General features: G+C 40.7%; 2 protein-coding genes across 2 annotated transcripts; both read right to left on the bottom strand.

The window, feature by feature from the left end:
- Positions 1-327: 327 nt before the first annotated feature.
- Positions 328-4,881, bottom strand: LOC117741757 (extracellular calcium-sensing receptor-like). Its single transcript, XM_034548977.1, has 9 exons — positions 4,724-4,881; positions 4,335-4,629; positions 3,987-4,073; positions 3,469-3,738; positions 2,490-2,705; positions 2,128-2,403; positions 1,564-1,791; positions 1,336-1,459; positions 328-1,241 (listed from the first exon to the last, which is right to left on the bottom strand). Exons 1-9 carry the CDS (start codon positions 4,831-4,833, stop codon positions 328-330), a joined length of 2,520 nt encoding a protein of 839 aa, XP_034404868.1. The 5' UTR covers positions 4,834-4,881.
- Positions 4,882-6,089: 1,208 nt separating this feature from the next.
- LOC117741150 (extracellular calcium-sensing receptor-like) lies at positions 6,090-10,644 on the bottom strand. The gene is made up of 8 exons (XM_034547954.1): positions 10,487-10,644; positions 10,098-10,392; positions 9,750-9,836; positions 9,231-9,500; positions 7,890-8,165; positions 7,326-7,553; positions 7,098-7,221; positions 6,090-7,003 (listed from the first exon to the last, which is right to left on the bottom strand). The coding sequence occupies exons 1-8, from the start codon at positions 10,594-10,596 to the stop codon at positions 6,090-6,092; spliced, it is 2,304 nt and encodes a 767-aa protein (XP_034403845.1). The 5' UTR covers positions 10,597-10,644.
- Between the last annotated feature and the right edge of the window lie 1,702 nt (positions 10,645-12,346).

The raw sequence follows: 12,346 nt of genomic DNA, 5'->3' as shown, positions 1-12,346 counted from the left end.
TCTTATTTTCCATTTAATTAGAACAGTGAATACAAAAAACACAAAAAGTCAAATTATTTTTCTGAATAATATTTGACCATTGTATTGTCATCATTTCCAGAACCGATAGTGGCTTTGTTCTCAAAAATCCAGTTTCAAGTAGTTTTTCACATGGGCAGGACAGCATATAGTTAATGAAGGTGGTACTGCAATTGATGCAGGATAATGTTCTTTTTTAATTACAAGCAATACATTTGACCCAGCTGCATCTATACACACAAACATCCAATTCCCCAATGTATTGCTTCTAGTTGTGTTTGTTCAATAAAACCTACATAGTGGAATGGATTAATTGTTACATTCACCTCGCCCCATTATTGCTTTCTTTGTGTTCCTCTCTGGTCTTAGCAGGATTATGTAACATTTGGGTCCAAACAGTGCCAACAAGAGACCAAAACTGGAGGCCAGGATGGCAAATACTTCTACTGCATCTGAATATTTTCCTGGAGAGTTGACATAAGCAGGGACAAAGGCCACCCACACAGCACAGAAGATCAGCATGCTGAAAGTGATGAGTTTGGCCTCATTGAAGTTGTCTGGAAGATTCCTTGCTAGAAATGCTAACAAGAAGCTGAGGATAGCCAGGAAGCCAATATAGCCTAATAACACTGCAAAACCAACAGTAGACCCAACAACACACTCATAAACTATCTTGTCGTTGTGGTATTGAGTGTTTTTATGGGGAGCTGGTGAGGCAGAGACAATCCAAGCAGTGCAGATTGCTGCCTGAATAGAAGTCAGAACCAGAACTGTTCCTCTTTGCTGCACAGCACCAAACCACTTCAGACTGGCTCCTCCTCCTGGCTTGGAGGCCTTGAACACAGCCAGAACCACTATGGTTTTTACCAGAATACATGAGACACAAAGCACAAAGCTGATCCCAAATGCTGCATGTCTCAGTTGGCATGTCCACAGACTGGGACGGCCGATAAACAGCAGTGAACAGAGAAAACAGGATTTAAGTGACAGCAAGAGCAAGAAACTTAGTTCTGAATTGTTGGCGCGTACCATGGGTGTACTGCGATGATAGGTGAAAATTCCCAGGACAACAGCACAGATAAATGTTCCCAACAATGACGTTGTCGTCAAGCATATACCCAGAGGCTCATGGTAGGAGAGAAACTCTGTTTTCTTAGGAATGCAGTGGTCACGCTGGACATTGGACCAGAAGTCCTCTGGACAACTGGTGCACTCCATGGAGTCTATATGAAAACACGGGAACAGATCATCAAGGACATTGTTTTCTCCCACCTGTAAACACAATAATTTAACATATGGTTTTATAATGATACCTGCCTGTGTCATTGCTGAACTTTCCCTCAGAGCATGGTACACAGTCGAAACAGCAAAAAGGCTGTCCCTTTTTTCTGGCCATGCGGGTACCTGGAGGACAGCTCTCACTGCACACTGACAGGGGTGACTGGAGGGATTGTAAGAGTTGTATCACAGTTATTCTAAACTGTTTGATTTAGTTATTCTGTGTCATATAGTACTCTGATAAAAACAACAATACTAATGTGTAACCTGTTTGGAGTCAAAGTTCCAGAAGATTTTCTCTTCATCAAGTGTAAGTTCTTCACCTTTGGAGGCCAACTTCTTAACAAGCCCCACACTCTGAACTTTAGTTCTTCCATCGGGGAGCCACAGCCAGTTCATCACATCATATATTGGTAAGGCATCACCATTTTCATCAAAGGAAACTTGATCACCAAATGATGTGGTGAAGTTGACCTTCTCCAAGTAATGGATCAGCTATACATTGGGTAATTAAAATAGAAAAAGGGTTGACTCAAATACAAATATACTGTGGTTGATTATAAATATTCAGATGTTCTGTGTGATAAATTGTTGCAAGCTTTCAAATATAGTGCAATATAAGCTCTCTAAATGTTATCAATAAAGGACATTTGATCTTGTCTTGTAACTTATTTTATTCCTCTACTCAAAGACAATCAGGAGGGTCAAACTGGCCTACTAATGGCAATCGTAGGTAATGTCTTCTTTCAAGAGAATATATTTCAGTTACACCATAAAATGCAGCATTGATTTTCAAAAACTAAACGGCTTGAGTGTAAACTGATATCACACCTGCCATGGCTTCAGTATTTGCAAAGTGGCACAGCTGTGTCCGCTGAAAGGCCCTCTTCCTGGCTCGCACTGCAGCATGTCATCAAGGGCATATGCTAGAGCATACACCGCCTTGTAGATATTGTACTCAGGCCTGAGATCAGAAACATCCAACAACTCAGTCCCCACACTTTCTAGATCTTCCTGTCCAGTGCATACTTCTCCCCCAGCCTCCACCCAACCTGCTGGAGGTGGTGCAAATCTACAATCAAATATGTATTCCCAAAACTGCATGACCTGAAATGTATTTATAAGAAAGTCTTAACAAAAATGACAATATTATTATTGTAAATACAGATCTGATTGTAAAGTTACAATCTTACCATGCTATGTCCATACGTATTACTACTACTAATTATATGTAGGTCAGGACGTATTCTTAATAGAAAATCCCTGAGCCCTAGTATTTCTCCTCGGCGGATGGCAATACCAAGTGTGCCACTCAAGTATGGCATAAAGCGGGGGGTCTGGAGCACAGCAGCTGCTGACCAGGCTTCACTGGCAATCCACTGAAGGCCTGTCACATTCTCCCTCACCACCTGTGTATTTCATTGAATCAAATTGATTTATTTTCATACAAAAAATACAGTCTAATTTGTAGTACTAACTTAGAAAAGAGATCCAAACGTTCTCACCCGCACCTCATCAAATACTTGGTCATTAGCCCTAAGCTTCAAACTATGAAACTCTTGGTACCCCTCTGGTGTCGGTTTTGGACGTGTAAGGGACAAAGTGTGTTTCCACTCGTAACATGCATAAGCTCTTTTCAAAACAAACTTCTCAGTTCACTGGAAGTTAGGTTTAGGCAACAAAACCACTCAGTTAGGTTAGGAAAAGTTTGTGGTTAACGTTAACTTGACTGACACACAACTCACGTGACTACCAAGTGATTAACAACTCACGTGACTACCAAAGGCCCGAGGAGTTACTTGACTAGGGACTCACATGACAAACAAGTGAGTAATACACTACGTTTACACCACATGCGTTCTCAACACATTTGGTGTGAACGTAGTATAAGTCAACGTTTACATTTGGTTTCACATAGTCAGTGGTCTTCTGGGTAAACGTTCTGTATTTGTTTGACCCAGTGGACTATCACTCACTTTATACTACATCAGTTGCTTTGAGCGTCTAATATCGAAGGGGATCGGTTTACACTGACTTGAGTTGAAAGCTTGGTTCATTGCATACAGACGCTAAAGGTTCCCTCCATGCACCATTATCAGGTGAAGAGGGGCCCTGACCAAGTGACAGTATTTGACAAGTTGGGAGTGAGACCAAGTTAAAAAGATAAGATACCTCTTCCATGAGTTGAATCACGTGGATCTGATGCGCAAACACAATGACCACACGAGCTGTCGATCTCTTCATTATTTCCACAATCCTCTTTAGTTCAGCAGGGTTTTCTCCCCAGGGTAAAATCTCTGAGTAAGCTAGACAACCTCCACCAGACTGAGCCAAGTCTGATTGGAAGGTTTGGGAAACATGAAGTCCATAGTCATCGTCACTGACCAGCAGACCAGCCCAAGTCCAGCCAAAGCGTTTAAGAATCTTAATCATAGCACGCACCTTATAGAATAGAGAGCGGGGGGGTTATTAGTGTAAAGTTTTTAATTATCATTCAGAGGAACCAAAGCCATTCATGTCGCACAATACAATTACAGTTAGTTGATATAATTATACTTTTTCCTAAATCCATAGTTTCCTCAACGATGGACACAAATACAGTACTTTAATTTACAAGACGACATTTGCATTTGATCGGCACTTCATCTGAAATATATTAAGCATTTGTTATTTCTAGACATGAGTTTCACCTGGAAAGCATCACTTGGGATCGTTCTGAAGAAGGATGGAAACCTTTGCCTATCACTCAGGCAGGAGCACGTGGCATAGTAACTCACCTATAAAGAAACAGTATGAATGCAGGTTTTGCTTCTCATGCAAATTAACAGACACATCCAAACAATTTCACCTAGTTAACAATTCCTCTTTTTTCAAATCTAAATGAAGAATATTCCTTCCTACTAAATACAGGCTTGTTGGAGAAGCTGGAGCTGAGAATGAATGTATATATCTTGTCCTGTCATTGTACAATTATAAATACATACAAATATGGCACATCAAAAGCTCAGTTACAGCAAGACTGAAGAAGGTAAACTTACAATGGGTAGATTGAATAAACCTAACACATCAGAGGTGGCGATAGAAAATGTTGAGAAGGAATCACCGACAATCCCCAGGACTGGGGGGGTCCCCAAACATTCCTCCTGAAGCAGAAATTGCTCCTCTTGACCACTGGCCAGCAACAATGCAGCACTGAATCCAATTACAAGTGTGGCACAGTTGTCATAAAGACTGTATCCCAGAGTCACATTAGGTAGCAGATTGGGTTTTTTATTGATCTCATCAATGGCAAAGGCCATGGTCATGGCATGCCTGAACCCTGCAGTGCCAAAGCTAATACATTAAATGTCATGGTTAACAACTAAAAAGCAAATAGTTACATATAGGTATATACACATGTTGTCTGCTCCATGAATGTCAAACTTACCCTTGGCAGCTGAGCTGATTTGGCTCTGAGGTGAATGACAGTTTAGAGAAGACAGAGGTGTAGTGGACATTAAACAGCCCACCCAAAACCACATCACCAGGCTTGTGCATGCTATTAAGATAAAACTGTCTCCTTAATTTACAAGATGATAAAAGAGAGGAAGACTCTGAGATCAGGTAGACATACAACATAAATGTGACTTGAAATGCCTCCATATTTGCCCTCCTCACTTTCTGAGCTTCATGAATAATTATTTACTTTTATATGCAGGTCTGTGTCATCCCCTTTGGTGGTTTTGGTCATCGTTTCACACCACCCATCAGGGCACAGGCAGTCATGTGGGATGCAGGACAAACTTGTATCAAATTATCTCTAGAGACATGGAATATCATGATAACATCATTTATGTGATTTATTGTCTGGTTATCGCTTTCATTTGTTAAAAATATTCAGTGCTATTGGAGCTTATCTTGAATTTCTTTAGTAACAATATGTTAGTTTTAAGTTTTGATGTGCGGGGAATTTTTACTTACAATAAGTGAACTTAAATGTCTAAAAATAAAGTTCTAGTTGCTGTAATATAGATTACAGTAACCCAGCGTGCTGTATTTGAATAGTGAAGCATTTTGGGTAATTCCTGCAAGGTGTTTTAAGAACTAACCGCTATTGTGTTGGCTCTTGATAGGTATGATTTACATCCTCCATGAGGCATGCAAACACATCCCACCAGGAGTATGGTCACTTTATGGGACCTCCTTAGGGGCATTTTTGTCAATTGAATTTGCGTCGCAGAAAGTTGTCCGTCCCGACATAATTATTTGGTTTCATACCTAGGATGTGGCAACACTTTCCCTGGTGGATTCAATCTTTAGTGTGGGTTCTTCAGTCATGTATAAGCCCAGGATGAGGGCTTTGGGTGTTCACCTTTTTGGGTTGATGCATGATGGGCTTCGGAGCTTTCAATTAGGGATTGGCTTATATCTCAGAAAGATTAAAGATGAATCAAGAGGTAAGGGAGTGAAATACTGGTGCCAGGCCATTTGGAATGAAAGTATGTCATACATTATGTCAACATGACAATAGTATAACGATCCACAGTAAAACTCTTGTTTCTATTAAATCCCAAGAAAGAGTAAATAAACAGAAAATAGACAATCATGATGGTTGACTCAGTTCTTCATGGATAGCTTTATTCCTTTCCATTTCCTTATGCTTTTACCTTCCATGTAGGATGAATAAAGTTATGATGCTAAAACAACAGCTACTATTAATCAGAACCTTTTTTATTTTTATTTGGATCAATTGTGAGCAGATACATCTTAAAGCAATGTAGATTAACAACAGCAGGCCTGTTATAAGTGCTGCTTTATGTCTTGGTGATGCTGCGGCCCATTATTGCTTTCTTTGTGTTCCTCTCTGGTCTTAGCAGGATTATGTAACATTTGGGTCCAAACAGTGCCAACAAGAGACCAAAACTGGAGGCCAGGATGGCAAATACTTCTACTGCATCTGAATATTTTCCTGGAGAGTTGACATAAGCAGGGACAAAGGCCACCCACACAGCACAGAAGATCAGCATGCTGAAAGTGATGAGTTTGGCCTCATTGAAGTTGTCTGGAAGATTCCTTGCTAGAAATGCTAACAGGAAGCTGAGGATAGCCAGGAAGCCAACATAGCTTAGTAACACTGCAAAACCAACAGTAGACCCAACAACACACTCATAAACTATCTTGTCGTTGTGGTATTGAGTGTTTTTATGGGGAGCTGGTGAGGCAGAGACAATCCAAGCAGTGCAGATTGCTGCCTGAATAGAAGTCAGAACCAGAACTGTTCCTCTTTGCTGCACAGCACCAAACCACTTCAGACTGGCTCCTCCTCCTGGCTTGGAGGCCTTGAACACAGCCAGAACCACTATGGTTTTTACCAGAATACATGAGACACAAAGCACAAAGCTGATCCCAAATGCTGCATGTCTCAGTTGGCATGTCCACAGACTGGGACGGCCGATAAACAGCAGTGAACACAGAAAACAGGATTTAAGTGACAGCAAGAGCAAGAAACTTAGTTCTGAATTGTTGGCGCGTACCATGGGTGTACTGCGATGATAGGTGAAAATTCCCAGGACAACAGCACAGATAAATGTTCCCAACAATGACGTTGTCGTCAAGCATATACCCAGAGGCTCATGGTAGGAGAGAAACTCTGTTTTCTTAGGAATGCAGTGGTCACGCTGGACATTGGACCAGAAGTCCTCTGGACAACTGGTGCACTCCATGGAGTCTATATGAAAACACGGGAACAGATCATCAAGGACATTGTTTTCTCCCACCTGTAAACACAATAATTTAACATATGGTTTTATAATGATACCTGCCTGTGTCATTGCTGAACTTTCCCTCAGAGCATGGTACACAGTCGAAACAGCAAAAAGGCTGTCCCTTTTTTCTGGCCATGCGGGTACCTGGAGGACAGCTCTCACTGCACACTGACAGGGGTGACTGGAGGGATTGTAAGAGTTGTATCACAGTTATTCTAAACTGTTTGATTTAGTTATTCTGTGTCATATAGTACTCTGATAAAAACAACAATACTAATGTGTAACCTGTTTGGAGTCAAAGTTCCAGAAGATTTTCTCTTCATCAAGTGTGAGTTCTTCACCTTTGGAGGCCAACTTCTTAACAAGCCCCACACTCTGAACTTTAGTTCTTCCATCGGGGAGCCACAGCCAGTTCATCACATCATATATTGGTAAGGCATCACCATTTTCATCAAAGGAAACTTGATCACCAAATGATGTGGTGAAGTTGACCTTCTCCAAGTAATGGATCAGCTATACATTGGGTAATTAAAATAGAAAAAGGGTTGACTCAAATACAAATATACTGTGGTTGATTATAAATATTCAGATGTTCTGTGTGATAAATTGTTGCAAGCTTTCAAATATAGTGCAATATAAGCTCTCTAAATGTTATCAATAAAGGACATTTGATCTTGTCTTGTAACTTATTTTATTCCTCTACTCAAAGACAATCAGGAGGGTCAAACTGGCCTACTAATGGCAATCGTAGGTAATGTCTTCTTTCAAGAGAATATATTTCAGTTACACCATAAAATGCAGCATTGATTTTCAAAAACTAAACGGCTTGAGTGTAAACTGATATCACACCTGCCATGGCTTCAGTATTTGCAAAGTGGCACAGCTGTGTCCGCTGAAAGGCCCTCTTCCTGGCTCGCACTGCAGCATGTCATCAAGGGCATATGCTAGAGCATACACCGCCTTGTAGATATTGTACTCAGGCCTGAGATCAGAAACATCCAACAACTCAGTCCCCACACTTTCTAGATCTTCCTGTCCAGTGCATACTTCTCCCCCAGCCTCCACCCAACCTGCTGGAGGTGGTGCAAATCTACAATGAAATGTGTATTCCCAAAACTGCATGACCTGAAATGTATTTATAAGAAAGTCTTAACAAAAATGACAATATTATTATTGTAAATACAGATCTGATTGTAAAGTTACAATCTTACCATGCTATGTCCATACGTATTACTACTACTAATTATATGTAGGTCAGGACGTATTCTTAATAGAAAATCCCTGAGCCCTAGTATTTCTCCTCGGCGGATGGCAATACCAAGTGTGCCACTCAAGTATGGCATAAAGCGGGGGGTCTGGAGCACAGCAGCTGCTGACCAGGCTTCACTGGCAATCCACTGAAGGCCTGTCACATTCTCCCTCACCACCTGTGTATTTCATTGAATCAAATTGATTTATTTTCATACAAAAAATACAGTCTAATTTGTAGTACTAACTTAGAAAAGAGATCCAAACGTTCTCACCCGCACCTCATCAAATACTTGGTCATTAGCCCTAAGCTTCAAACTATGAAACTCTTGGTACCCCTCTGGTGTCGGTTTTGGACGTGTAAGGGACAAAGTGTGTTTCCACTCGTAACATGCATAAGCTCTTTTCAAAACAAACTTCTCAGTTCACTGGAAGTTAGGTTTAGGCAACAAAACCACTCAGTTAGGTTAGGAAAAGTTTGTGGTTAACGTTAACTTGACTGACACACAACTCACGTGACTACCAAGTGATTAACAACTCACGTGACTACCAAAGGCCCGAGGAGTTACTTGACTAGGGACTCACATGACAAACAAGTGAGTAATACACTACGTTTACACCACATGCGTTCTCAACACATTTGGTGTGAACGTAGTATAAGTCAACGTTTACATTTGGTTTCACATAGTCAGTGGTCTTCTGGGTAAACGTTCTGTATTTGTTTGACCCAGTGGACTATCACTCACTTTATACTACATCAGTTGCTTTGAGCGTCTAATATCGAAGGGGATCGGTTTACACTGACTTGAGTTGAAAGCTTGGTTCATTGCATACAGACGCTAAAGGTTCCCTCCATGCACCATTATCAGGTGAAGAGGGGCCCTGACCAAGTGGCAGTATTTGACAAGTTGGGAGTGAGACCAAGTTGAAAAGATAAGATACCTCTTCCATGAGTTGAATCATGTGGATCTGATGCGCAAACACAATGACCACACGAGCTGTCGATCTCTTCATTATTTCCACAATCCTCTTTAGTTCAGCAGGGTTTTCTCCCCAGGGTAAAATCTCTGAGTAAGCTAGACAACCTCCACCAGACTGAGCCAAGTCTGATTGGAAGGTTTGGGAAACATGAAGTCCATAGTCATCGTCACTGACCAGCAGACCAGCCCAAGTCCAGCCAAAGCGTTTAAGAATCTTAATCATAGCACGCACCTTATAGAATAGAGAGCGGGGGGGTATTAGTGCAAAGTTTTTAATTATCATTCAGAGGAACCAAAGCCATTCATGTCGCACAATACAATTACAGTTAGTTGATATAATTATACTTTTTCCTAAATCCATATAGTTTCCTCAACGATGGACACAAGTACAGTACTTTAATTTACAAGACAACATTTGCATTTGATCGGCACTTCATCTGAAATATATTAAGCATTTGTTATTTCTAGACATGAGTTTCACCTGGAAAGCATCACTTGGGATCGTTCTGAAGAAGGATGGAAACCTTTGCCTATCACTCAGGCAGGAGCACGTGGCATAGTAACTCACCTATAAAGAAACAGTATGAATGCAGGTTTTACTTCTCATGCAAATTAACAGACACATCCAAACAATTTCACCTAGTTAACAATTCCTCTTTTTTCAAATCTAAATGAAGAATATCCCTTCCTTCTAAATACAGGCTTGTTGGAGAAGCTGGAGCTGAGAATGAATGTATATATCTTGTCCTGTCATTGTACAATTCTAAATACATACAAATATGGCACATCAAAAGCTCAGTTACAGCAAGACTGAAGAAGGTAAACTTACAATGGGTAGATTGAATAAACCTAACACATCAGAGGTGGCGATAGAAAATGTTGAGAAGGAATCACCGACAATCCCCAGGACTGGGGGGGTCCCCAAACATTCCTCCTGAAGCATAAATTGCTCCTCTTGACCACTGGCCAGCAACAATGCAGCACTGAATCCAATTACAAGTGTGGCACAGTTGTCATAAAGACTGTATCCCAGAGTCACATTAGGTAGCAGATTGGGTTTTTTATTGATCTCATCAATGGCAAAGGCCATGGTCATGGCATGCCTGAACCCTGCAGTGTCAAAGCTAATACATTGAATGTCATGGTTAACAACTAAAAAGCAAATAGTTACATATAGTCATATACACATGTTGTCTGCTCCATGAATGTCAAACTTACCCTTGGCAGCTGAGCTGATTTGGCTCTGAGGTGAATGACAGTTTAGAGAAGACAGAGGTGTAGTGGCCCTTAAACAGCCCACCCAAAACCACATCACCAGGCTTGTGCATGCTATTAAGATAAAACTGTCTCCTTAATTTACAAGATGATAAAAGAGAGGAAGACTCTGAGATCAGGTAGACATACAACAGAAATGTGACTAGAAATGCCTCCATATTTGCCCTCCTCACTTTCTGAGCTTTATGAATAATTATTTACTTTTATATGCAGGTCTGTGTCATCCCCTTTGGTGGTTTTGGTCATCATTTCACACCACCTATCAGGGCACAGGCAGTCATGTGGGATGCAGGACAAACTTGTATCAAGTTATCTCTAGAGACATGGAATATCATAACATCATTTATATGATTTATTGTCTGTTTATCGCTTTAATTTTTTTAAAATTATTTAGTGCTATTGGAGATATTTTTGAGCATTGGGAGCATTTCTGGGGTACGTAGACATTTTTAAAACTAACCATATTTGGCACGCTTGTCAGGCTTGGTGAAAATAGCCATATGATCTAGGAGTCAAATTTTTGCAATTCATAGTTGCTCTCTAGCGCCCCCTAAAATTTTGACCAGCGACGCCCCTCACCAGAATGTCCGATTGACTTGAAATTTTTCACACATGTTCTACACCTGCTCTACAAAAAAGCCTCTCAGACCCCTAAGGTCCACCTACTTAGATCTTCCACCATTTTGAATTTTGTGAAAAAAACCTAATTGGCTTTCCTAACTACATGCTTGGTCCAAATCAACAAAACATGATATCAATCAAATCATTGAAGCCAGATGACATAGAATATTTGAACCGTTTATTTATATCTCATTGTGGTAAGGAGCCCAATGAACATCTTAGGGGCGTGTCTTGTTTTTCAATACTCATAGCATCAACACTATTGGGACTAATCACTTTGAAACATGTTTCCTAAGTGCGCATGGCATGCCTTAACTTGCAAAAGAAATCTTGTGTAATTTGAAGACTAGGGGGCGCTACAATAATTCGCCGAAGTTGGCCGTATTGTTATACATTTAATGTTATCTCCCACAAAAATGATCCGATCGACTTCAATCTTCTTTCCAAGATTATCAGAAGGCCATGACCATGATTAAACGTCACTTTTCACACACTTGTCGTTAAAAATATTCCAATAAAATCCCACTTTCTGTGCTTTGTTATGCTAGAGACTGTTGCTTTAACTAAACCAATCTTTCCAAAGATAATCATGCATGATGCCAGTCAAGCCCTGGACACATTTCCAAGAAAAAACATTTGAAATTGTCATTGGAACACCAACTAAAAAAAATAAAATGACAAGTTTTAGACCAGAATATATATATAATATATATATGAAATATATATATATACACACATAAGTTTAGCAGACGACAAGTGGCTCAATGGATTGTTATCTATGTAAACAGGGCACTTGTGGCCCAGCAAATACTCCCTGAAATTCTCAGTCATGGCCCACTTCAGCGCCAAGAACTCAAGTTTTATCGAGCTATAGTTCTGCATATTGTGCTCAGTGGATTTCAGACCTTGACTGGCATATGCTATCGGTCTAACTTTACCTCCGTGCTCCTGTCAGAGCACCGCCCTAGCCCGCCAAAGCTTGCATCTACCTCAAGGATGAAGGGCAAGGAGAAATCCGCATAGGCCAGGAGTTTAAGTGGTGAGTTTAACTTTTAACGCACCAAAAATACGCTGACACTCCTGTGTTCACTTCTCAAGAACATCTGGCCCTGCCCTCCTTCTGGTCTTGGTGCCTCCCAGCTCGGTCACCAGCTTATGGAGAGGGGCTGCCAGCTTGGCAAA

This window comes from Cyclopterus lumpus, chromosome 13 (genome assembly GCF_009769545.1).
Source record: "Cyclopterus lumpus isolate fCycLum1 chromosome 13, fCycLum1.pri, whole genome shotgun sequence".
NCBI lineage: Eukaryota > Metazoa > Chordata > Actinopteri > Perciformes > Cyclopteridae > Cyclopterus > Cyclopterus lumpus.
Note: the sequence above shows the minus strand (reverse complement) of the source record. Positions and strands in the feature narration are given on the sequence as shown.